We start from the raw sequence: 26,379 nt of genomic DNA, 5'->3' as shown, positions 1-26,379 counted from the left end.
CACTGTTAAGTCTTAAACATTGTTTACGAAAGGCTTAAAGTCTGAAAATATATTAATCAAGATACCATCTTCTTTGTGTGTTTGTTATTAAAATCAGCCATTTCAATTTACTCCATGAAATTCTTGTATCATGATCATGTTACGAGCCCGTAGCAACGCACGGACATTCTACTAGTAAAAGTAAGTGATGATAAAAAAATTCTGCAACGATACCTCTGTCGTCAAGAAAAAAAAGAAGCAATAATACCTCTGTCGCATAAGTTCTGCAACATGAACTCCGTTGCAAACGAGCGCAACATCATCTTTGTTGCAAAGCTGACAGCTGAATCTGACGGTCATCCAATGGCTCGCGAGGCGGTTAAGATCCGCCAGCCAATGCGTAGCGTTGCTTTTTGTTTTTTAGGATAGCGTTGCCCTTTTTTAATTGAGAATTGCGTAATAGAGTTGATCAAATTAATCAGCAATATGGATCGGCCTTGACGCCGAGTCGGAGTGTGGGTTCGAGCCCAGTACCGCCCGCAGTCGGTATCCTAGAAAAAACATTTTTTTCCCAACGTGGATGTACATATATATACTTCAACTCGTTGTATCTCCACCTCCCTGCCTAAACTTGTTACTTGCCTCCTGGCGATCGAATCTGCGTGCACCGGCACGGACGCCATGGCAGCTTCCGCCGGAAAGAAAGAGGCCGCCTGGCCTGCCACCATGGCGCGGTACGAGCGGCTCGAGAAGCTGGGAGCGGGCATCAACGGGGAAGTGTTCAAGGCGTGGGACACCCAGGACAACCTGATCGTCGCCGTCAAGCGGCTCAGCGGGAGCGGCGACGACGGCTTCATTATCTCCGGCCTACCGGAGGTCATGCGGGAGGCCATGTGCCTGGGAGCCTGCCGCAGCATCCCCTCGATCGTGCAGCATCGCCGGACCTACGCTGACGCATGCTCCGAGACCGGCGACTCCTTCATCGTGATGGACTACGTCGGGCGCCTCAACCTACGCGGCTACATGCAGCGCCGGGTCCGTCTTCGTCGGGCGTTCTCCGAGGACGAGGTGCGCCGGATCATGAAGCAGCTCGTGGAGGGGGTGAAGGCCGTGCACGGCGTGGACATCCTGCACCTCGACATCAAGCCGGAGAACGTGCTCCTCGACGACGGCACAGAGGACAGGACGCAGAGGCCCAAGAAGGGGGCCGTGGAAGCCGATGTTCGCGGCGAGGTCAAGGACAACCGCATAGTCTACAAGATCGGCGGTTTCGGGATGTCCACGAAAGGGCGGGGAAAGAAGCAGCCGGAGGTGATTATTCTGACGCCGTACAGCGCGCCGGAGCTCCTGCTGCACTCGCGCGAGTACGACGATCGCGTGGACACGTGGGGGCTGGGATGCATAATGGCCGACCTCCTCTCGGGCACCGGCGCCTCCATGTTCGACGGCGAGTCGGACATAGAGATCATGGCTAAAGTGTTTGGCATCGTCGGCACGGAGGGGATCAAGGAGTGGTCTGGATACTCGGGGCTAGCGGCAGATCAGAAGTCGAAGCTGCCGGGGAAGGGGGGCGTCAGCCGCCTTCGGCAAAAGTTTCCCAGTCGCAAGTTGTCGTCGGCCGGGTTCGAGGTGCTCAGCGGGCTGCTGGAGAGCAACCCGGAGAAGCGGCTTACCGCAGCGGAGGCGCTTCAGAAGCCTTGGTTCGGCAAACAACGACGTGGCTTTGCTGGTTTCTTCAAGTCGTGCATGGTTGGAGTCCTACCGGAGATTTAGAATTAATTTTAGGCACTCCACATGCTGTGTCTTTTTTTTTCTTGTGCTGCGCGCTCTTCTGCAAAAATGTATTTTTTTAAAGATAATTATCACAGTGTAATCAGTATTTACGAGATGTTTTATTTAATTAGCTTAGGAAATATACTTGTATATTGTCTTAGCATTCGTCTTCGTTAATCTCATCGTCATACGCCGAAAACCATCCTAGCGCTCCGCCTCCTGGTGCTTCGTCCTCGGCGACGGGAGATTTGGCCGGCTTTAATTTGGCGGCTGGTTTCTCTTGCTTTGGGGCGCCGCTGGCAGCGGGCAACTATGCGCCACCCAACCCGCAACCTTTAGTCCACATGTAGGGGCATGTGGTCAGGCCCGGCCCTGAGGGGGGGCAGAGGGGGCGGCCTCCCCGGGCCCCCGAAGCTGAGGGGCCCCCCAGGTCGTGTTGTGCAGCCCAGTAATATCATGGAGAAGGGCCTCGTCCAAAACTAAGCAGGTACGTAGTAGAGCCCTGATCGAGGGAAGCACATTACGCACGTGAAAGTCGCATCACGGCGTGATCGATGCATGTGATTCTGCGACCCCTAAAAAATCAATCTATGCGTACCCTACTAGGTTAGGCGCTTGATCCTCGCTCCAGTCATGCGCCGCCGCCTCATTTTTCTGGTGTTCACCGATCGAACGCCTAACCCCACGCTGACATGCCACAACTCCCTGTTGAGGACACCCCATTGCAGATTTGCCAGCTCTCAACCCCGATAAACCACATCAGCATCGCGTTCACTGCCACCGCAAATCGGTTCAAGGTGATTGTCTTTGATCCTTCCCGCTCAAGATTGGAAGAAATATAACCAGAAGATTAGAGAGAATCAAAGGCATGGCACATAGCATATGCACTCCGTTTTGCCGTGATGACCGATAAATATTTATTTGAGTAAAACGTTCAATATTACTAATTTGTTGTTGCAATATGGCCATTGACAATTGATTGATTGGACACAGTTTAGCAATACATATTAGTTATTTAGATTTATGTGTCGGGGTGCCCTTTGATCCTTCCGCTTGATGCTTGGATGAAATATAACCAGCCGATTGGGGAGAATCTGAGAAATATTTATTTTGATGAAGCGATTAATTATAAAATGAACAATATTTATAAATGATGATCAATATCGCCTCTTCATTTTGTTGAAATATGACCATTAATAGTTGCTTGATGGGACACAATTAGGGATAGATATTATTCAAATTTATGAGTTTGGGGTCACAATTTGATACATATATTCTCAACAAAAAGAAATTTGATACATATATTAAGAGGCCCCGAGTTCTTGTTTCGCCCCGGGCCCCCAAAATCTCAGGACCGGCCCTGCATGTGGTCTTCAGTGCTTTATGAAGGCCTGATTTGGTGGAAAGGGAAATCAAATCGCATGAAAGGCGTTGATAGCAGGATAGAAGAGAAAGAAGAGCCAGGAACGAGGAATAAAAACAATTACTTCATTGATATCTCTCCCAGTTGATTAATTACATCCTCTTTATAAATGTAAAAAACACACACAGTCAAAAATAGCTCATCGTCACTAGGCTATGTCTTAGATCACGGGCCCACGGCCCCTTGTCATGCACCAACATCTTTAGTCAACTACACCAATAGGTGCAGGTGTGACATTCTCCCCCCTTTAGACGCCCGCCCCTGACCAGATGTCCATAGTTGGTAAATGGTGGCGCTAGATATTGTAGTCCTTCCAAGTAGCGGCGTCGACCGGTAGCAATGACCACTGCATTCTGAGCTAGACCACTGGTCCTTGGCTCCATTTCATCATCTAGGGCTCAAGAATGGACTCCGGTGTGAGCTTGCGCGCCATCATGTCCACTATGAGTGGTAGCTCATCGAAAACGGGAGTGTAGATGACCAAAACAAGGGCTGTAGCACTTCTCTCAGGAATTGCCCCTGCAAACGGAGACAAAGGGTTTTCATCTCACGAACAACCAGTGCGAGAATGGCTTCAATTGCGAGACGTAGAAGATAGTGTGGATGAGTCTGTTGTCCAAGAACTCAAGCTTGTAAGCGAGGTGGCCAATGCGCTGTTGCACCTTGAAAGGCCCAAAGAGCACGGGCGATTAGCGACGGAGTCTTGGGCGTACAGTTACAACCACGATGAACTGCCACTCCATGTGGTGCCAATTGGCCTTGAGCTTGGTGCGAGCTTGTGCTTGATGTAGTTGCTTGTGGTGGCGAGTTGTGTGCCTTGGCTAGTCCATGGCGTCAATGGCTAGTGTAGCACTATCCGGCCACAGAGGTGATTCACCCATATTCGACTCCGTGTCGTAGACTGCTGTGAAGGGGGAACACTTGAGTGAGGAGTGGAAGGTGGAGTCGTATCAAAGTTCTGCCATCGGAAGCCATCTTCTCCACTTGACGGCACATTCTGGTTGGTGCATCGGAGGTTCATCTCCAGACACTAGTTCACTTCCTTGCTCTAGTCGTCGATTTGTGGGTGATAGGAAGTCGAGTCCTGCACTTTGATCCCCACAGCAACGAGCATCTCACGCCACATGTGACTGCTGAAGATGCGGTGACAATCCAAGACAATTGATTTCGAAACATCGTGTAGCTTGATGATGCCATACTAGAACGCGTGCGCCGCCTGGTATGTCGTGAACGGTTGACAAAGTGGTGCAAAATGCACAAACTTGGTGAAGTGTTCCACCACCATCATGACGTCAAAGCCATCTGATTTTGGCAGCCCCTCGACAAAGTCCATCGTCAGATTAGTCAACGGGCCCTCAGGCACAAGTAAAGATTGGTGGAGACCCATGGGCTGCGAGTGCTCAGGCTTGGTGTGCTAGCCATTTTAGAATCTATCCATGCAGTAGCACATTGTTCTTAGGGCATCTCTAGTAGATCCCCTTAAAGCTATATTTGAGAGGAAATTTTTTCGCTTACGGAATTAATGCCGTAGCTAGCGGATCCCCTGGATGTCTAACTCCTTAAAATATAAGTTTGCATCACTTGTAAAGCAGCCCTGTAGCCTATATTTCCTCCAACCAGGGCAACTCTCAGAATAAGTAGGGAGATGATTGTGCCGCCCACACCCACTACTACACACCCTGCTGCCGGCCGCCCCGACCCACCCCTCCGCTCGTGGCGCCTCCCCTCAGCACTGCCTCCTTCCCCTCACCATCTCCGACGAGATTCCAGTGAAGTTTTTTTTTTAGTTTTTTTCATCTTCCTTGTCATTTACGACCACGGTGGCGCTTCTCCCTGGCGTTCCTGGCCAGGTGGCTCTCCTCCCTGTCGTCACCGACACAAGCAGAGCAACAAAACGAGCGGACTAGCTCCTACAGAGGAGAAACATCACCTACATCTTTTATGCACAGAGAAATATGACCGTTGGCAGCGATTCCGATGATTCGTTTCGTTTGAGACCACACCAGCATGTCACTAGGAGAAGGAAGATGAGAAGAACCCATTCAGAAGAAGTGCCCAAAACGTGACTGGTGAAGGAAGAATTTCACCTACCTTCTTGACTACTCCCTCCGTTCCTAAATGTAAGTCTTTGTAGAGATTCCACTAGGTGGACTAGATACGGAACAAAATGAATGAATCCACACTTAAAATGCATTTATATACATCCGTATGTAGTTCATAGTAAAATCTCTACAAAGACTTATATTTAGGAACGGAGGAAGTACTTCGCATGCGCATGCACGTTCAATAAGCCTTTATCAAATTACTTTTGTGGATCATCTATCCTAGGCCCTAGCTAGTTCATGGACATATTGGCCACATGAATGAAAGAAGAAGGAAGAATGAGGAAGATGATGAGATGCAAAGAGGCTTCTCCATGTGAGGTCAAGTTGATTTGAGGGATTAACTTTAGGGGATAATGCTAAATGAAAAACAAGTTTAATCCCCTAATTTTTTTAACGCTTTTTGGGATAAAAGATACGTTTTGTCATTATAGGATAGGAAATATGCTCTCAGTGTCATTTTTGCTCAACAACGTGAAACATGGCTAGCCAACTCATAGGCATCCCTAGGTGCCCAAAATTTGGGGAGAATCCTTTTCAGAACGGCATCATTGTTAAAAACAGAAACAAAAAGCCTAACATTGCGATCCATACTCGGTAGTATGAGTGCATGACCATTACTCCATCACCTATGTTAACCTATCACTTGCTTGTGTTCTTATAACTAGAAAAGGGCCACCGTCACCCCCCATCCAAGGGCACGATGAGCAGCAGAACTCTGTCTGCTCGTCATCACGCAAGGGGCTTCAGGTATGGGTAATCCTTCCGCATCCTCTCTTCCGAGAGAACGTCATCCGCATCTTGAGGGGTCCACATGACTCGAACACCCTGAAATAGTGTGACCAGTTAGCAAAGCAGCAAACTAAGATATATCATCTCAGATGAACTCATAGATCAATTCGCTAATTTATTGAACAGAAAAGAAGCGGCCTGCATACCCTTAGTTCACTTGCAGGCATAGAGTTAAGCCTTGCCACTACTGCTTCCAGATCTGCAGGGCTTTTGATAGCCACGGGGAGGTTTATTGTTCCATTAGCAGCAACGAGAATGGTTACCTGGAGAGTTCGGAAATCATCAAAACAAAACAAAAAACTCTCAGATCATCACAAGTGTGACACATCCATGTTTCACCCGAAAAGAAAAAGGAAAGCTTCAGTTCGTAAGAATCACAGAACCAACATGTGACAGAACATACTTAGAACTAAATACAGGATAACAAAAAAAAATGGAAGAATTTTCTGTGGAACATACCACTATGTACTCGTTTCTGCTGCCATCTGTTTTCATGGAGTAGGTTTTCTTTTGTTTGACCCCGTCCGAGTTTGAAAGTGTTTCTTCATCAAATTTGCTCCTCTCCTCTGCAGAAATCCTGTCAAAATGCTCCTTCCAAGAACCCTCCATGTTTGTCGTGACAACCTAAATTAGATGGAATGGAAATTGCAGGATTTAGTGATTTACTCTGCAGGGTTACGTGCATACCTCATATAAATCGTCATCGCAACAAGAAGCAGCCGCATGTATATAAAAGTGTCAACAAAGATTTTAAGAACTTGTATGCTTTCTTACTGATAAGCATGAAGAGATGCAGCAATGCTGGTGACGGCGTAAGGAAAACATGGTCTCTGCAAAATGGTGAATCGTCAGAATAGACCAAACAAAGTAGTAGTATTAATGCTAATCTTCCGATATCTACAAGAGAAGGTATGTAAATAAGCTTAGTATTGATGGGCAACTTTGTAGCATTATGTTCTGATATCCATTACTATGTCTTCAAGTGCTTGAACAACATTTGTGTTCACTAATCGGTATCTAGACATTCTATACCTCCTATGTCCCTTATTCTGAATATAAATAAGCTTAGTTTCAGTGAATGCTAACATTTGGCAATTTTTAAATGACGTATATCTATATATGCACAGAAAAATAGATGTTCATCTCGTCAAAACAAATACATGTTTATCACCAACCTATTTGCAATAAATTAAGTAGACATCCAGATTTCTTGTTTTTAATGATCCATTTAAATTCAGTTCCAATTTGCCACTGCACTTCATAACCAGAGACACCTGACTGGTTACATTGCTACTTTTCCTATACATATTTTTACATATACTATGATTGATTAGACACTCTACTTTTGAGGAGAGAATAAAATTCAAATTTAAAGTGGTATTTCAAAAGCATAAACTAAACAAAGGAGGCATGCAACTAAAACAGCGAACATGGAGGCCATTGAACAGGACGAACCTTAGAGATCAATAGCATGGCCTGACTATATTATAACAAAGTGGAGACATACGTCAACGAGGCACTGAAGCATAAAAACGCATTAATTCAGAGCTGGCGGCTTACCGGTCAATATGAACTTGTACCACCATCGGTTCGAACCCTCCACCCTCTCAGCAATGGAATTCAGATCCTTTTGGAGTGATTTTACCATCGCCGTATCACGCAGCGCAACCTGAATCACGAGCAATTCCAATGAAATATGTAATTACATATATGTAGCGGTAAGTAATCAGTGATCAAGGAACTAAGGTCCTTAGCTGAACTGCATTTGGATCACGAAATCAGGAGAGATCGAACCTGGAACTTAACAACGGCGGTCTTCTCGCCCAGCAGTTTCTGCAAGGCGACGAATAAGGCAACGACGCCGGCGGATCCCAAGGCGAAGGTGCCCCAGAACCACTGGTCAGAGCTCAAGCCAAACGGAGGAGCCGCCGGCGTGCCGACTGACTCGTGAGTCGCCTCGGCCCCCTCCTTCTTCTTCGGCTTAGAGGAGAAGGACGTGGATGACCAATCTATGGAGTCGGTAGTGGAGTCATCGCAGGACGAGGACGAGGAAGAGGAAGAGGAGGAGGACGACGAACTGGAGGAGTCGTCACACCCGCCGCAGGAGCCGCCGGACAAGGCCAGCGCGGCCTGCGGGGTCGCCGCCGCTGCCACGGCGACGAGCAGGGGGGAGAGACCGAGAGAGCTGTTACGGGGCTCCGGGTAGGAGATGGGGTCGTCATCCTTGCCGCGCGCGCCGATGTGGGCCAGCGGAGGCGTCGCCGCGGCGCGGGACCGGAGGAACACGGACGGCGAGGGGGCGAAGCGGAGGAAGGGGTTGGACGGCGGCCCGCAGCGTGAGAGGGCTGCCGGTGGATGGTGCACATGGGTGGCGATCGCCGCCATTGGGAGCGAACGAGCCGAGGGTTTAGAGCGGAGGGCTTTGGAGATCAACTGGAGAATATAAAGTCCGCGCAATAAAAAGGAAATCGCAACTAGTATATATAAGTACAACAGAAACACAATTCATGCGGACATAAAAGGAAACGCTGTGTTTATAAAAAAAGATAATGGCAACTTCAATGTATCTATCTATACCAATATAAAAAGACTCAAATGGGGCAGATCCAATTAATCTCGACCATCAAATCATGTCAATCCAACGACCTAAACTGCTTCAATGTCAAGCGCTCAATACATTTAGCATGCAGTTAATTTCATGCCAAAAATAATGATAATCACATAATAACACGTAAATAATATCCATATGCACTTAATATACTTTAAAATTAACGTGCATTGCACGTACACATTGACTAGTCAGATAAAGTCGCCTAAAATTTTGAAGCTGGATCAGGAAAGAAAGGGATGTGGCTTCTTTCCAACTAAAACATCTACCGTTGATCGACCAAAATCTTACGAGTAGTATTTTGAAAACTAAATACAAAATCTGGTTCACTCGTCCTTGAGTGTACCCTGCTTTCTCTATGCTATGAAATTCATTTGAGAAAAGTTCACTGTACGTCATTAAACTTGAACCGGGTGACAGTTTGGTACCACTACTTTAAAATACCCTAACTACGGTCTAAGTACTTGCGCGCAGGGTTCACTTTGGTCCATTTGTACGATTTCGTGTACGTATTTGCTGACTTGGCTGAATCAACGGCCGCCAGCTCGCTTTGACTGCCACCTGATCGATCCTAGGGTGAATACTAATCGATCCGGGGGTGTTTTTGCAAAAACGCCATGACCATTCGCTGTCTCCCTCTCCTCACGCAACCGCTCGCTGCTGGTTTGTTACCCGCTCGCCGTTGGAGTTGCCATGCCCCGGTTTGTCACCACGCAGAAGCAAGAACGTATTTAGCCTGACTGGCTTCCATTGCTCCGAGCAAATTATGGCGGCAATGGAGGGCGCGAGGATCTGGACGGTGCGGGGCTATGGCGGCGGCCACGAGTCGGTGTCGGTGGGCGACGGCATGAGCATCTTCGGCCAGAGACAGAGCCAGAGCATCGACGTGCGGCGCCGCGGGAAGCCCCGGCGGCGAGCCACGCTGCCCAAGGTCGTCAAGGTAGGCTTGGTCCCAGAGCCAGAGCGTGTCGAGTGAGCTCGAAGCGTGGCTCACGGCGGCGAGCTCCGACGACAGACGGCTCCGCCACGGCTTCGGTCACTCCTCGGACTCGGAGGTCAAGGACGAGGGACACGACAGCACGCCGTCTCTGCAGGCGACGGAGGCCAAGCTGGACATGGCGCGGGCGGAGCTCGAGTCCACCAAAGGAGAGAGCCTCCAGTTCACGGCGTCCATGGAGCGCACGCGCACGGAGGCGGCGCGCCTCGCCGAGGAGATCGGCCGGCTGGAGGAGCAGAAGAAGAAGGCCGGAGCGCAGGTGCGGCAGCTGGAGGCCGCGCTGCGCGACGCCAAGTGCCGGCTGGGCGCCGTCACGGCCGTCGACGAGATGGACGGCGAGATCCTCGCCGACCTGGAGGCGACGCTGCGGCAGCTGGAGGAGGAGACCGAGGCGGCAGAGAAGGAGAAGGCGCTGATGGAGCAGGAGGGCCAGTGCGTCCTGGACGACGCGGACAGCGTGGACGCCGAGATCGCCGCCGCCGAGCAGAGGATCAGGGGCTCGATCAGGGAGCTGGAGGCGGCGAGGGCGTCGGAGGCCACGGTGACGGGGAGGCTGAGGGCCGCCGTCGATGGCACGGCGGTGGAGAGGGCGTCCATGGCGCCGCGGAGGTCCGGGAACGTGACGCTCCCGAGGTTCGAGTACGAGTACCTGACCGGCCGCGCCGAGGTGGTCCGCGCGGTCGCTGACAAGAAGGTGGCGGCGGCCGAGGCGTGGGTGGAGGTGCGGCGGGCCGGCGAGAAGGAGATGAGCATGCGCGCCGAGGCGATCGAGAGGGAGCTCGGGATTGAATTACATGTCGTGGACGACGAGAGCGCGGCGGGGCAGCAGAGGCCGCGCGACGGCTTACAGCGCGCGCACACGTCGAGAAGAGCCGCGATGGTGAAAGGCTCATCGGTGGCGACGTCAAGAAGGAAGACGATGCCACCGTCGCCATCGCCGCCGCCGTCACTGTTGGCGCGGCACCCACGGGCGCAGTCGCTCGCCGTAAGAAGCTGCCTGAAGCTCGTCGGCGGGAAACGCACGAGGCTGTAACTGAGATGCAATTCAAGACGATGAGGCCAATATCATTTCTATATGCATGTGTGCCTGTGTATTTTTTTTACAACAACAATGAGTATATGCAGAGCATCAGAGGGGGCTGTGGAAGCACAACTATGTATACAAGAACAAGCACCCTTTCAGATGCGACATGAATACATGTATTATACCAGAGAAAAAGAAACTGTGTGGCGTAGGGATCTAGGACTATGATCTATCTCATGGTTTTGAGACGGCGGTCTTGCAAAGTGGGCAGGCGTTCTTCCGGGAGAGCCACTGCTTGATGCAGTGCACATGGTAGCCGTGGCCGCAGCTCAACCTCCCTACCTCCTCACTCGCTTCAAACTCTTCCTGAAAAATTGCAATGATTTGTAAGTTCATGTTAACTTGTGAAGAGCCGATGCCGATGTGACATGGGGACTGAATCGAAAGGAGCAGGTTCATCGTCAAACTTGGCAAATGCTGCAGCTCCGCTTCGTCTCTGTTGAGAAATGCTTGCGGTCGAACGGCAGGTTTTTGCCAACCCTAAGGCCGCAGACGATCTCGTCTTCGCGCAGCCCTGTGCTTACGTAGCCAATCCTGTCCTCCAGCGCGAGTAGCTCCTGTAAACGATGTGGTTGAGAGACAATGTAGACTTGAGCAAGATGATGGTGTGCAAACTGAAATCTGCTGCACATTGTGGAGGGCGGTAGGGGGTACCTCGTAGTTCATGTTATCGACCATGGGCTACATATGATGGCTACTAGTAGCATAAGATTGAGCATGGACCCCCTGATAGTTTGAAACCACCTACGATGTGCTCCCGCATGGTGACCCTGTGCGCCCGCTGCTCGGCGGTCCTCTGTCAAACGGAAATCAGAAGTCGGTTCAGAACAGGATGGAGATTCAGTTGGAAATTCGTTCAAAGTTTCAGCACGGGGAGACACAAAGTGGCCATCTCCACATCGGAAAATCAAGCAGAAGCAAGGAGAAGCCAGTACAAACCTCCCGGTGTCGCCTCTCCCCGTCCCCGCGGCGGCCCGGAGCCGCCGTGTGGTGGCGCGCCACAACGCAGTCCACGGACGATGCCTCGGCGGCGAAGGGAATCCCCGGGGTGCACGTGCACCACACGTCCCCAGCAGGCGCGACGCCGCTGCCTCCGCCGCCCACGTCCATCCTCTCCCTCCTCTTCCGGTGACGGGCGCATGGGCCCGCGGTGCGGCGGCGGACGCGCAGCCGAGGTCGCCTAGGCGCAGCGCGAGCCACTGCTGCTTGCCCCTCGGCCAGTCAGGCTAAATACGTTCTTGCTTCTGCGTGGTGACAAACCGAGGCATGGCAACTCCAACGGCGAGCGGGTAACAAACCGGCAGCGACGAGCAGAGAGGGTGCGGGAGGAGAGGAGACAGCGAGCGGGTGCGTGAGGGGAGGGAGACAGCGAATGGTCATGGCATTTTTGCAAAAACACCCCCGGATCGACTAGTATTTACCCTAGGATCGATCAGGTGGCGGTCAAAGCGAGCTGGCGGCCGTTGACTCGGCTAAGTCAGCAAATGCGTACACGGAATCGTACAAATGGACCAAAGTGAACCCTGTGCGCAAGTACTTGGACCGTAGTTAGGGTATTTTGAAGTAGTGGTACCAAATTGTCACCCGGCTCAAGTTTAGTGACGTACAGTGAATTTTTCTCAATTCATTTCTATCACTATCAGTTCTACTATCCAAAGATCTACTCCCTCTGTCCCATAATGTAAGACGTTTTTGACTCTAGTATAGTATCAAAAAACTTCTTACGTTATGGGAAGGAGGGAGTATTTCTCTATGCTATGAAATACTCCATCCGTTTCTTTATATAAGGTGTATTTGTTTTTCTTTTATAAAATTTCATAATGTAAGGTGCATTTGTTCTAATTTCTCGTAATTTTGATCTTGACCCTTCAGAAAAAGAAAAATATCTATCCTCTGATTGCATGTATCTCTAAGAGAAAGAAAAGGAAACTATATCTCTCCTGGTTGCATGTATCTCTTCCTTTCCTAACCTAAATGATTTACTTGCCGCTAATCTATGAATTAGACAAGGATAATTTCATCCTAAATAGTTCATAATTATGTGCTTTGGTCACGATGCTAAAAATAATACACTTTAGATAAAGGAATGGAGGGAGTACCGTAGATGTTCTACGGTTCTTGGCTTAAAAAACACTATCCAAAGATCAATCACTGTGATTTTTCATTTGGAGTCTAGACTACACTTTGGACTCCTACGTCTTCTTCGAGATCTCATAACAGTTTCGAGCTTTCTCTCCATTTTGACAACAACATACAAGGTCATTATCCTGGTCAAATATCTATGGCCAAAGCTCGCATCATTGATGGCACATGTGATGGCGCCATTCTGCTCATAGTACATTGTGTCGGTCTGATGCAATGCCAGAGCTCCTCGTTGCCGGTTCGGTAGCCCCTATCACTAGCACCTCAGTGTGGTTGTCTGGTCGCGGTGGTGCCGCACGCTCCGTCTATGGCAGCGTCGAGGGTCCATCACATCCACTGACCCCGACTTCGCCCCCCTCCTCCTGGTCATCCTCGGCCATATCTGGGTGTGGTGCTGTTAGATTTGGAGCATCGTCTCGTCGGCTCATATCTAGTGATAGAGGCAAAGGTGTCCCGTCTTTCGATGAGATGATGGATATCGCTTTGGTAGAAGTCGACTTTGACGATCCGACTACGAACGTACGAGGACGTCGCACCTTAGCAATCGTTAAACCAACTCCGAGAGGTTATTGACCACGCTGGAGCACGATCAACCTGACCACGAGGGTCTGTTTCCTGCGAGCAAACGAAGAACAAGCAAGAAACTGAGATTGCAATCTGGATGTTGCGAATATAAGATGAAAGTTTTATTGATCAAGGTGGGGTTCTGTGACGCCTTTGTCTGATCGTTGAATACAAACGAAGTACGTGAAGTTGCAGCTATGGCGAACTTTTAATCTAAACAAAACCCAAAGTCTAAACGATGCCCTAAGGGCTGTATATATGGAGGAAGAGGGAGGAATTTCGTGGCCCTTGGTGGAGGGGTCCGAAATCAACCCTATCTCTTGTTTCCCCACACATACGGACTCTAAAAATAGCCTATACTTATGTATTTCGAAATTACATGGGCCTGGCCCAATAATAAGGTGACGCAACACCTAGAGTAGCCTCGGGACGAAATTTATGAAGTGGTATCTTGTATATTTCGTCCAAGGCTTCATGCACCCATTATGGTGGCTTCAAAGTCCTGAAATCATCACTTGTAACTCCGTTCTTGTTCCCCTTGCGCATGCCATCATCTCCATGCTTGTTCTTGCTCCAATGTTCATCCTTCTCCAAGCTAGGCCCTTCATTTATAAGCAAAACAAATGTATCCAATTTAGGCAGCATCATATTCTCATGAACATTAGAATCATTACCAAGAAACGAAAGTACCTGGTAATTTAGTTGGCGTGCGCGAGCTCTAGTAATTGGTCCAGTATGTATAGCAGCAGGAGCTGTGGGTGTAACATTTGTATTGATGTCCTCATCATCCAGCGCATGGGTGGGTTTGGTCATTGGTCGAGTGCTCATTGGTCGTTTCATCGGTCATTTGGCTTCATCATCGATGTTCGGGCATGACCTTCTACTCACTTACGGATGGTCTCCGTCACCTCCACGGTTCCCTCTCTACGGCCTCAATGGCGACTGGTTCGGTGGCGTTGGGCTGGTGTCATGTTGTGGTTGACTCGTGTTTAGGCTCTCACAGTTGACCTCTCTATGATGTTGATGTTATTCAGTCTAGGTTATCTTGGACATCATTTTTATGGGCCGTGCCATCTTTTGTATGGGTTTGTGCCGTCTTCCATGTTGTACTCTCTCCTGCATGGTTCGAAAATAGAAGGATACAAAATTCCAGTGCACATAGTTAATTTGTAATGACTAATGCACATACCAATTAGTTAGTGGCTTGCAACTGGCAAGCAATTTTAATTTGGAAGACGTGTCGCCCATGGTTTTTGCAAAGCTCTTGCAAGCATCCCTCTTTCATATTGAAGAGTTCATCTATTGCTTCACAAACAAACGTCAAAATACAAGAGGTGATGTCACATGAATGGTGTTTGCAGCCTAGACTCTAAATGGTTTCGTTTCAATGCACCGTAACTTCCAGAAATTACCATGAGCTACCATATCCTTTTACATGTATAGTCTGACTAGATGTTGTATCATAGCATCCAAGAACACCAAAAGGACGCCGTCCTAGTAATCATTATGAGGCCTCAGATTAGGATAATCCGCTCGAAGCTTCTCTTCGGAAAGAATGTCATTCTCATCTTGAGGAGTCCATAAAACATGAACGCCCTAATAAAGCAAGCACAAAAAGGAAATTTATTATTATCAGCGATGTTAGGGGAAAAAATGACATGGATAGCTTTGGCATCCACTAATCTCAATTAGACAACTGGCAGCACTTGTGTAAATTATGAAAAAAGATAGAAACATTTTCCATACCCGAATTTCTCGGTTAGGTATAGAGTTGAGTTTTTCTACTACTGCTTTCAGATCTGCGGGTCTTCTGATTTTGGGGAACTTCAGCGCTCCCTTGGCAGCAACTAGGATGGTTACCTGAACGAATTGCAAATCATTACAAAAAGCCTTTATGCAAACCTTAAGCTTCACTTTAGTGACAAAAGAATACCATATCATCGAAATTTATGTTAACCAACATGTCTCAAACAACAAGTAGTTGGCGTCGAAAAGGAAGCATTGAAGGCCCCTTTTCTGGAAACAATTTACTGTGGATGAAGTTAACGTACCACTATATATTCGTTTCTGGAGCCATCTAACTTTTTGGAGTACTCTTTCGTCCGCTTGATTCCTTCCAAGTTGTATAGTGTTTCTTCATCAAATTTGCTCCTCTCCTTGATAGAAAGTTTATCGAAATGCGCCTCCCAAGTATCCGCTCCATTTTTCACATTAACCTAAAACAATTTAGACAGCAACATTACAGGACTCGATCAGTTCAAATATAGGAGGCTGCATATAAAATCCTAGTGGTCATCTTAAACGAGAAGAACCATCTAGCCCCGTAGATGAGTTATGTAGTACATGTTTCTTACTGATAAGCTTGAAAATACGCAGCAATCCCTGTGACGGCTCAATGAACATATGGTCTCTGCATAATGAGTCAGGGGAACGGGATAAGCAGGTCAGTACAGATGAACAATTAATACCAGCCATAGATCTCTACAAGATGTATTGACAGTAAAAATCTGATGCAAGGTAAACAGTTTGTATATCCGTAGTGCGCCTGTATCCGGAATAGTTACAGTCACATTCAGTCATGCGAATAAGATGGACAGCTTCGATGCATGCTAATATAAATATTTGATAATTCTTGTCTTGAACACCACTCGGATATTACTGTGCTCTTACATAGTATTTGTCGAGTTGTCTGCAACATATGGCCTAGCTTCGAGTGATCTATATGTTTATTCAGAAACCACAACAAAAACAACATTCAATACAGAGTTGCCAATTGACTTAATACTCTGGAGCTATGACTCTATGTTGTCCAACCTAGCTTTCCGTTTCTTCTATATATATGTTGAAATCACTGAACATTGTTTTCAACGAGAGGGTGAACTTAACAACAGAATCAAGATAGTTTGAACAACAAAAGACACGAGTTAACCAGTGCAGAACTTTGAAGTTAACGACAAACCGAAACTATTGCACAAGCAGCCATGGAAGTCAATGCTTAGGAATCATATACTACAGCAAAGTACCCTGAGCCTCAAAAACTTAGGAATCACATTACCAGTCAACATGAATTTGTACGAATGCTTGTTGGAAGCCTGTACTCTCTCCGCGATCTCGTTCAATTCCTTCTGAAACGGTTTCGCCCAGCCAAGCAAGGCAACCTGAAATCATGAACAAAAAGCAACCTGAAATTGTCACGACCTCCATTGACTTGCATTAACTAGGACTAGTGCCCAGTTGAAATTAAATTAAATTAAGAGAGGTAAATTGCTGAGCTGAACTGAAGAAGATCGGGAGAACCTGGAGCTTAACCACGGTCGTCCTCTGGCGTTCGTACTCGTAGTAGTACCAAACGGCAGCGATCAGCAAAACGAGACCGACGAACACCATCCAGAATATCACATCCGAGTTGTCGTCGTCGTCGTCGTCCTTGGCCGCGCGGCGACGCGACGGCGCGCCGATCGATATGTGACTCGACGAGTCGTAGAACGAATACGAGTTGGAGGAGGACGAGTCGTCGGGCTCGGAAGAGGAGTAGGAGCGCCCGCCCATGACGCCGCCGGACGCGGCGAGGGCGGCCTGCGGGATGAGCGCCAGCGCGACGACGGCGGCGAGTAGCAGAGCGAGGGCGAGCGGGGCCCAGCGGCCGGCACAGCCGGCGGTCGCCATGGGAGGCGGCGGAGAGGGTTTAGCTAGCGAGCGAGAGGTTTGCAGTTTGATCGAATCGCGGCTGCTCGGTAATGCTGGCCCTAAATAGGATTCCTCGAACTCTGGTACATCTGAGTTTCCTGGAAGGCGCCTCCAACTCTCTCTGTACATCTGAATTTCTTGGAAAGTACTCCTCCTAAGAATTCAGTCTAGCTTAGCATGTAAGTTTCCGACATAACGTGAGTTCTAGTCGTGTTCAAAGTCGACTTGTGTTCAATGTCCGAAGGCGTAGTTTTTTGTCTTTGGACGTGATCGTGTAAGTGTTTGTTTAGTTTTGCTCTTGTCTCTAAATAAAAGCCAACATAAATTGTCCTCAAATTGCTGGAATCAGCAAATCTTCGTGGAAAAAACGTCCAATCAGATAAAGTCGAAATATTTGCAAACAAGTCTAGTCATCTACTCCCTCCGTTCCTAAATATAAGCCCTTTTATAGATTTCAATATATACTATACAAAGCGGTATCCTCAGCCTATATGTCAATATATATACATATCCATATGTAGTCCGTATTGAAATCTCTAATAAGGCTTATATTTGCGAACCAACCTATGGTTGGATGGTTAGGAGGACAGTGGTGTCCTCAGCCCATCAGGATTCAAGTCCTGATGCTCGCATTATTTTTGTATTTATTTCAGAATTTCCGACGATGCGCATTTCAGCGGGAGGAGACGTTCCCGTCGAGGCGCATGTGATGACTTCATCAATTTTAAGAAGATATGTCGGCTCGGTCTCTCGAAGAAACTCATAGGAGTAGGGTCTGCGTGTGATGGAATTTGTGTGCTCCGAGGAAGCCATTGGATAGGATGCATTGCCAACTTGAGTAGTGTCTGATCCATCGTATTGATGCCGCTTCAGCTCCAGGTATCTCCACCGGATAGCCGAGATGAAGCAGTTGTTGTATGATGAAAGGAGGAGCATATTTCTCGTGAGCAGAATAGAGCTAGCCTTAAAAAGTTGTTCCTCCACCCTGAAATGTAAATCATGTTTGACTACTTGCAATTTTTCACACTCAAGTTTGATTTTGTTGCGATATATGCTGATTTAATAGTAGGTGAGGAACTGAGATCGATCAACACACCCGTACACTATAGTGTCTAGAACAGTGACGGCCACACTACAACATGGATAGGGAGTATGACACTATCTTTGGCATCAAGAAGTTAGGGCATCTCCAACACCGTCTCTTAAATCAGACGCAATATCCGTTCGTGGATGCGTCTGGACATGGATCAACATGAATGGTCAACCTTTCATTCTGTGGTGCAACACGTAACGCATCCAGGCTATACAACATAATGACTATCAAATTGCAATACTGAATGTATCAATGAATTGATCAACATACAGAGCAACAAGAAGCAAACTTACGATCTCCACGATCGACGCGTTGGATGGCCACCTTCTCTCCACTTTTGTGCAATCGCACTACAATACTTCATGGCGGCGGTTTGACATGGCGCACCGTTGATAGGCTAGTGACTTATATTGCGATCGTGAGTTATAAGGTGCGGAGTGCTTTTGCTTATGAAACAAAGTCAGCAATTCAAGCCAACCACGGATCACACAACTCATCCTCCATCATCAAGTATTCCACCATCGTGCTTGCTCTAAAGAAATAACGAGAACGTCAAAAAAGAAAACTCAATGACATTTGGCTAAACACTTCTGGGGTGTGGTGCCTGGCATGGACGGCGTTGGCGAACGGATCCAGAGTTACCACAGCTCGAAGGCAGGCAGGCACGTGGGAGAAGCTGGCGAACATCCAACAAGACATGTGGGACGGTGGCAACGTCGGGCTAGGAGGGTGCAAATACAAGGGTGAGGGAAGAGATGGAGGGGAAGAAAAGGGTAAGTGGGCTAAGGGTGCCGGAGCCCTACGTGGCAGAAGTTTGAACTCCTGCAAACCTCCTCCAGTTAGCAAGAACACGGAAACGGCCATTTGCGGCACCTCGAAAAAGTCCAAACACCTCGAGAGACATTTGCAGACTATTTAAAGGACGGCTCTCCCTGCCATTGAGCTCCAGCGCTCGTGTATGCGTGCAGAAGTTTGGACTGGCCAAAACTCACCTCGGTTTTGCTATTCCATAACTTTGGTGCTGCTCAGATTAGATGGAGCACGACCTGACGCTTCCTGGCTGGAGGTTGCAGATGAACAGGACTCAATCAGGCAGTTCCTGACGCATAAGCAGCCCAACTGACCTTAATTTGGCCTATGTTAAGGAGCCAAAAGCTCAACCTTTTTAGGCTCTAGCCAAACTGACGGCCCAACCGCTTACTGGCTCAACCTTTTTAGGCTCTAGCCAAACTGACGGTCCAACCGCTTACTAGCCCAACTGACGGCTCAACGTGATCGTCCCGTTCTACGGACTAACTTTGCCTTCTACTCAAAAAAAAAAAACTAACTTTGCCTAGCCAGGTAACCGGCAGCACATAGCAGTAGAAGAACACCAATGGGTACTCAAAATGAAAGCTTGCTGGACAAATTCTAGGAGTGAATATAATTATCCCTAAGCAAAAGCTCCCATCCTTTAATTCCAGAAATTACAGGGTTCAAACTTCGATGGCTGTAATATACGGGTCGAACCAATAATAACCTCAGGACAAGGCTAGCTTGATGGTAGTACTTCCGAGACACCTAAGGCGCTGATCATCTCAAAAATATTTGTGCGGAACCGAGTCGAAGTCATCGTAGTCGAATCTTGCACGTTCCCTTCCACTCTGCACCTACTTACACGTATTAGAAAATAACAGAGGGCAACGGCAAGAAGGGAAAATACATGTGCAAGCCTGAAGAGCTAACCTTCATCAAAAATGCATGATCGCACGAGATGTTCTGATCAATTGAGGTCAGCTTCTTGGACAAAGCCATCAACCTGAAGAATATTTGTTAGAGCGTTAAATCCGTCACAAAACATTAGTTGTTTCTGCTCCATATTTAATCATATTCAGCATGTGCCTAAGAATGAATTCTGGAATAGAAAAAACATGCCACCTACTAAAATAGAATTAATCAATCAAGTAACTATATTTCGAATTCTCAGTGATGTTCCAAGTTGAGACTATGGATAGGACGCAAAGAGTGGAATTATGTACCAAGGAAAATGATAAATTTCAGAAATCTAGGAGCGTGCACAACTTATATATAACATACAGGCACGTACCTTTGAATAGAAGAGTCGATGTGCTCCACCATCTCACTACTTTTATATTGCTCGGGATCTTCATTAAAGCTGACCATGCCATCCTTCTGGTTTATCGTTGCATGGATCTCACCATCTTCAATCTGAATTTATTAAATAGTCAGATTGTGTGATAATGTTTTCCGTAGATGCTAAAGATCACCAGACTGCATAAAAACACCTACCATCCTAAGTACATGCATCTCAGCTTCTTTCGGGGTGTTAAGTTGAACAGAGCTGGCAATGTCTTCAAGTGAAAGAGTTAAGTAGGTCTGGGTCAGCCTCTGGATGTTTCGCTTGTACATTGAAGAAAGAACTTGCTTCACTAGTCCAAAGTTGTTATCCTGAAACACGCAAATAATCAGAAACCAACGCATATTACTGTGCCATGAAAATCTTACTGACAGATTATTAGTAGTATATTGCATATAAATAGAAAAATAACTAGAAGTAGTTCCCAGCAAGGAAGGAGGTAGGTACAGCTGGGGGTATTCCTGGTAACAGACTAACAGTAGAGCATGTTAGACAAAGAAGGAAAGAGAAAATACTCACAGTTTGGAAGGCCTCTGCATTTGACTGGATGAATGTCTCCAAATCAGAGTAGCTACCAGTACCATAGCATGTAGACAGATCGACGTAAATCTAAAAATTAAACAGTATAGACAGCATTAATGCTTCCTGAAAGAGCTAAAAAGGATTATCATGTAATAAAAGGGATAAATTACATCATTTATAGCAAAGGCACGTATTATTAAAGCATGGCACTAGTGGTGACAAGACATCCATGTATAGACAGCATTAATGCTTCCTGAAAGAGCTAAAAAGGATTATCATGTAATAAAAGGGATAAATTACATCATTTATAGCAAAGGCACGTATTATTAAAGCATGGCACTAGTGGTGACAAGACATCCATGTACTTAGTCTTAGGACTATGAAACTAAGTCAGTTCATTTTTAAAGTCTAAGGAATGCACATTGTACCAAGAATCAATCAAATGTAGCTGATAGAGTAAAGCAATAAACATCATTCAATAGAATAATGCATGAATAACCACCATAAAAATTTATCAGAACTGAATCAATTTGACTACCATGGCACCAAAACCAATGAATAAACTAGGAAGGGCAAAAAAATATACAATGAAAAATTATACATCAGAACTAAATTTAATTTGACTACTGTCACGCCCAAAGCCAATGAAGAAATTAAGGAGAGCAGATGACTACCAGTCTACCACATTGCATCCAACAACTTGTGAGTGCAAGAGCAACACCTTTTTTCACTGGATACATTTGAAATTATAACTCATAGGAAGGAAGTATACCTGAGTGTGATTTTTCAGATTCCTTTGAGCAGTCGAAGATGTGTACTTGGGGAATGACGGAACCTGTTCCAAAAATTCAATACATCTCAACTTGACATACCGCACCAGACTTCAACAAAATCATTCCAAATGTAACAAGCTATCTCAACCACCAGTAGAGCAAAGGGCTTAGAGGGCCATTGGTTTTCATTCCAAACAAATAATGATGGACAACGGTTAATGATTACGATATGCACCTCTGTTTTTAAGGCGTCCGTAAGGCGTCGCTTAGGCGACGCCTAGGCGTCAGGGCGCCCTCCAGGCTCAGGGCGTCGGCCTTGCCTTAGACAGTCGTGTAAGGCGTCCGCCTTAGGCTGTAAGGCGTCTGAAGCGTCCGCCTTAGCGCCGCCTTGCACGCCTCAGACCAAATCGGACGCCTTAGCTTGTCAGGCAGGGAAACAGAGATTGCAGGCGGGAAAACTGACCTGGGCGGGAACACAGGCGCGGGAAACATTGGTTCAGGTGCGACCAGTTATGAGAAGGGGAAAGAGAGAGTGAATCGACGCGAGAGGTCTCTCCTGTCTCCTCTCTGGACCATTGACGGAGGCTTCCTCCTCAGATCTGCGGCAGCCGCCAGCCTCCTCCCTCTGGCCACAGTTCCTCCCCCTCCTCTCTGGCTGCAGCTCCTCCCCATCCTCCTCTGGCGCAACCCTCTTCCAGCAGATCAGCACCACATCAAGGTATGAATTCAGCCCTCTCTTCTCCCCCCTTTCCCCCTCTCCTCTTTCTTCCATCCAGCAGTGTAGCTTGCCATGCTTGCCTGCTCTGTTATGCACAGCTCCTCTACTAACTGTTAGGTGCTGCCTCTCTTATGCACAGCAGTGTAGCTAGATGTGCTTGCCCGCTCCTCATCTGCATCTGTTTCTTCCCAGATCTGCTTCTCCACCCACAAGGCAGCAGCCCCACCACTGCTTCTCTCCTTCCCCGTGCTTGATCTGGCTGCTCTAGTGATTTGGCTCTTCTCTCTTTTTCTTTGACAGTAGCCAGGTGTACCTGCTCTAATGGATCTAGCCAATGATCCTAGGAGAAGAGCTACATCAGATGATCCAGCCTGGAAGTATGGGTTCTGGCCAGATTTAGAGAGGAAAGATTTACTCCAGTGTACATTGTGTGGCAAGATAGTCCATGGTGGAGTGAGAAGGCTAAAGCAGCACTTTTCTGGGGGTTCCAGTGATGCGGATAAGTGTCCCGAGGCATCCATGGAGATTAGGATAGAGATGCACAATTCCTTAAACACTAGAAAGTTTAAAGCTATGGAGCGATATATTGATGAGGAGGATGAAGCTGAACTTCAAAGGCGCCGTTCTGTCATATACACAAGATGATTTGAGGCCTATGCTTTGGTAACAGTTTATATGTTAATGTTAGTTGTTAAATCTCCTAATTGGTGGCCATCTATTATATATGTATGTACAATTTATTAAGTTAATGCTAGTTGTTAAATCTCCTAATTGGCTGCCATATATTATACATGCACGTGTCTAAGGCGTCGCCTCGCCTTACGCTTTAGCGCTTAGGCGGTGAGGCGCCCCCCCAGCGCCTCACCTCGCCTTACCGCCTTAAAAACATAGATATGCACGCACTAATATGGGCACCAATAGCCTATGTTGCCATATTTTCTTCATTCACTCACAAAGTTTGTATATTTGTGCTCCCTATTTGTACCAACTAGGGATAACAAAACAAAGAATTATGAATTTATGATCATCAAATCACAATAGGTTTATCGCATTATTCCATTAACAGAAGATAGGAGGAGGGGGTCCATGCATTCAGCTTGTAACGCCAGCAAATCTGAAACAGGTGTAGTCTCTTTTCAGGGATATGATATGTTACTACATTAATCTAGCATTCTAGCATCAAATTTGGCCCTATGTCATTCACATTCTTACCTTAGACCTAGCTTAATCTAGCAAGTGGCATATATGAATAGGACACATCTTTGATATTAATGCATCCGCTTTCTTCTCCAAGGTGTTCCATTTGATTGATTTCCTATTTTCTATGTGGTAGTGGTCTTAAGTTACATATTCCATTTTAAAATGATTTTCTTCTGATTAAAGCTGGGAAGAAACGAACTTGTTCACCCAACAACAAATGCAGGTGACAACAAACTACATCTTATATCTTATTTTGGCAACTAATAATGTGCATCTATCTACAGGAAGCATCAATGTCGTCGATCAAAGCTAGGCAGGATAGACTAATTGATCCAAACCCAACGCAATAAGGCAACTTTTCCCTAAAAGTAGCATCATAAATCACTATAGAATGCAAAGAAATGATATACCTGTCCACTCTGAATGAGTGAAACTAGGACATACTTCTTGTAAGCCTCGACAGTAATTGCATTCAATGACGACATTGGGGCAGTAACAGCCTGAAAAAAGAAGTATATCTTCGGTAAACAGCACGAACGGAGAAACGGCTATCCAGAAAACTAGTCGCGTAGTTGAAGGCCTCACATTGTGAAGAAGCTCCAATGCTTTACGGAACTTCTTCAGCCCAATATATATCATCGCCCTGCAAGAGAAGGAAAACTAGTAATCAAGTCAACACATACTCAAAAACTGTAAGCCATTCGACAAACTTAATCCAGACCCGTAGTAGCAGTAGAGGAACAAGTCCTTGGGCTGATCAACTTCGAATATATCGTCTTCCAGGACGCTCAGGCCAGCCTTGTACTGCTTGGCCAGCAGGCACAGCATCAGGTATTCCGCGTGGAGTGGGGTAAGCTGCTCTGACGATGTCTGGATCTTGCGGACGGCCGCCCGCAGCGGAGCAATCCCTCTGATCGGCGCATTGAGCTGCATGACCTCGTTCTTGAGCACCCTACACACATTCAGAACTGCACAAACAAACAGATTAGAAAGATTAGCACACAGCAAAACGAAACGGAAAAGTTATTTGATAATCGCACAACACACACATTTGTCGGGCGCCAGGCGTATCTGGTCTGCCGAGCAAGAGGTGAGGAAATCGGCCACGGTCACAAGAAGGTCCCCGCCGGCGTGCGCCCTCAGATTAGCGGACGACGACACGAAAGAATCCCTGCAGAGAGTGAACGAACGATTAGATGCGCTAGGGATCGATCGACGCGAAGGAGAGATTGGAGCGTCGCGGCGCGATGGACTCGAAGGGGGTTAGGGTTTTGGTGAAGGGGGAGGTGGTGCGGGGTCGCGTACAGGAGGTAGAGGTAGCCGAGGGAGTGGGCGCCGGGATGGAGGTGGGAGAGGAAGGGCAGGAGGCCGGCGGAGTGGACGCGCAGGGCGTCGCCGTCGGCCTGCTTGAGGAGGCCGTGGAGCTGCGCCAGCTCGTCCGCGCTCCCGGAGAGGCCCTGGATGTGCGCCACGAGCGCCTCCACCGATTCCATCGCCGCCGCCGCAGATGGGGTTTTGCCCTTGCTGCTTGGCTCGGATTCGGGGGTTTGGTCTTGTGGCGTTCGCGATGCGGGTTTTCGCCTGGTTGGGGGAGACGAGACGAGACGAGACGGGACGAGCGGCGGATGGTGCTTTTGTGGGCGCGCGACCGGCCCAAAGGCGTCTTGTTCTTGGGGGCCTCTACGTCTGATGAATCTGGACCGTTCGGTGAGTTTGGAGATGTAATCTGCCCCGTCATGTGAAAAAAAAGAGGTCGCGGATTATGACTCTGCCGTTTGATGGGAGGAGAGAACGACGTTTTGATCTATATCTAGAGTGTGTTTGTTGAAAAACATTCTTTGAAGTACTAACAATGTGATGTCCTTAAGGATAAAAAAACAAAACAATGTGATGTCCTTTGTATACAAGTCAGCCACGTCCATATACCCAAGTCAGCCACAACATGTGAGACGAAAAGAGGGCATAAGGGCATGACTAGGGCTGCACCAAAAGCCCGTAGCTCGCGAGCTTAATGAGCGCTCGATAGTTCGGCTCGTTAAGCTCGGAGCTCGCTTCTTAATGAACAGAGCCAATCATAGATTCCAGCTCGCTAAACTTAACGAGCTTAACGAACGAGCTAACGAGTTTCACGAGTAGCTCGTTAAGCTCGTTAGTAACAACATAACACATATTTTCATCTTACGTACAAACTTTTTGTAGCAACTCAGCCCATCAATTCAATCTAATCGACATATGAGGCAACAAACTAGTGCATTTCTATTTGTACTCACCATATTTCATCTTGAAAACCATACCTACACATTCATCCTGTATATCGAAACACATTATAATCTGTTAACGAGCGCTCGCGAGCTTAACGAGCTTCAAACGAGCCGAGCCGAGCAGGGTTTTCTAACGAGCTTAACGAGCCGAGCCTTAACGAGCACGAGCTTAACGAGTACGATCTTAACGAGCCGAGCTGCTCGTTAGTCCACCCCTAGGCATGACCAACGGTGGTATCACCTTGGTGATGCCCCGACCCATCCACATAAGCCCATGAAGTTGAGGCCGCTGGTTAGTTTTGCATCTACCCAACGCATCCATGGCTTCGTGACGTTGTCATCAGCGACAACCATGTGCGAGGTAGATAGCTCCTGTCTCTCCTCTGCTCCCTTTTCTCATCTCTTTTTTGCCTTTTCATCTCACTCCTCACTTTATCAATCGAGGAACCCGCCTCTTCTGCAAGTGTCCGTCCCGTCTGCGAGGCACCCGCTGAGCTGCCGGCATGGCGTCCGAGCCGAGCTGG

At 47.6% G+C, this 26,379-nt stretch overlaps 5 protein-coding genes and 1 pseudogene across 7 annotated transcripts; 2 read left to right on the top strand and 4 right to left on the bottom strand.

Annotated features, from left to right (window-relative positions):
- The first annotated feature begins 612 nt into the window (after positions 1-612).
- Positions 613-1,881, top strand: LOC123161409 (putative cyclin-dependent kinase F-2). Its single transcript, XM_044579248.1, has one exon. The coding sequence runs from the start codon at positions 661-663 to the stop codon at positions 1,750-1,752; it is 1,092 nt and encodes a 363-aa protein (XP_044435183.1). The 5' UTR covers positions 613-660; the 3' UTR covers positions 1,753-1,881.
- A 3,826-nt stretch (positions 1,882-5,707) lies between these two features.
- Positions 5,708-8,510, bottom strand: LOC123161073 (uncharacterized). The gene is made up of 6 exons (XM_044578929.1): positions 7,864-8,510; positions 7,630-7,738; positions 6,844-6,899; positions 6,529-6,693; positions 6,216-6,332; positions 5,708-6,105 (listed from the first exon to the last, which is right to left on the bottom strand). Exons 1-6 carry the CDS (start codon positions 8,452-8,454, stop codon positions 6,010-6,012), a joined length of 1,134 nt encoding a protein of 377 aa, XP_044434864.1. The 5' UTR covers positions 8,455-8,510; the 3' UTR covers positions 5,708-6,009.
- Positions 8,511-9,452: 942 nt separating this feature from the next.
- Positions 9,453-10,739, top strand: LOC123161761 (protein PLASTID MOVEMENT IMPAIRED 2-like). Its single transcript, XM_044579557.1, has one exon. The coding sequence runs from the start codon at positions 9,793-9,795 to the stop codon at positions 10,705-10,707; it is 915 nt and encodes a 304-aa protein (XP_044435492.1). The 5' UTR covers positions 9,453-9,792; the 3' UTR covers positions 10,708-10,739.
- An 84-nt stretch (positions 10,740-10,823) lies between these two features.
- Positions 10,824-13,280, bottom strand: LOC123158007 (uncharacterized; annotated as a pseudogene).
- A 1,376-nt stretch (positions 13,281-14,656) lies between these two features.
- LOC123155470 (uncharacterized) lies at positions 14,657-17,294 on the bottom strand. Of its 2 annotated transcripts, XR_006477407.1 has the most exons (7): positions 16,762-17,294; positions 16,520-16,622; positions 15,819-15,874; positions 15,516-15,680; positions 15,211-15,324; positions 14,877-15,060; positions 14,657-14,769 (listed from the first exon to the last, which is right to left on the bottom strand). XR_006477407.1 is itself a non-coding variant. In XM_044573649.1 (6 exons), the coding sequence occupies exons 1-6, from the start codon at positions 17,278-17,280 to the stop codon at positions 14,959-14,961; spliced, it is 1,059 nt and encodes a 352-aa protein (XP_044429584.1). In that variant the 5' UTR covers positions 17,281-17,293; the 3' UTR covers positions 14,657-14,958. The 2 variants fall into 2 exon arrangements, 1 of the variants encoding a protein (XP_044429584.1); XM_044573649.1 differs by having other exon boundaries at positions 14,657-15,060; positions 16,762-17,293.
- Positions 17,295-19,622: 2,328 nt separating this feature from the next.
- On the bottom strand, positions 19,623-25,219 carry LOC123155469 (COP9 signalosome complex subunit 3). 2 transcript variants are annotated; one of them, XM_044573648.1, is made up of 11 exons: positions 24,900-25,219; positions 24,644-24,765; positions 24,316-24,562; positions 24,180-24,237; positions 24,005-24,094; positions 21,676-21,738; positions 20,901-20,990; positions 20,534-20,692; positions 20,331-20,452; positions 19,970-20,042; positions 19,623-19,887 (listed from the first exon to the last, which is right to left on the bottom strand). In XM_044573648.1, exons 1-11 carry the CDS (start codon positions 25,085-25,087, stop codon positions 19,822-19,824), a joined length of 1,278 nt encoding a protein of 425 aa, XP_044429583.1. In that variant the 5' UTR covers positions 25,088-25,219; the 3' UTR covers positions 19,623-19,821. The 2 variants fall into 2 exon arrangements, with proteins under 2 accessions (XP_044429583.1, XP_044429582.1); XM_044573647.1 differs by having other exon boundaries at positions 19,623-19,893; positions 24,900-25,218.
- Positions 25,220-26,379: the final 1,160 nt, after the last annotated feature.

This window comes from Triticum aestivum, chromosome 7B (genome assembly GCF_018294505.1).
Source record: "Triticum aestivum cultivar Chinese Spring chromosome 7B, IWGSC CS RefSeq v2.1, whole genome shotgun sequence".
In the NCBI taxonomy this organism is placed as follows: domain Eukaryota; kingdom Viridiplantae; phylum Streptophyta; class Magnoliopsida; order Poales; family Poaceae; genus Triticum; species Triticum aestivum.
Note: the sequence above shows the minus strand (reverse complement) of the source record. Positions and strands in the feature narration are given on the sequence as shown.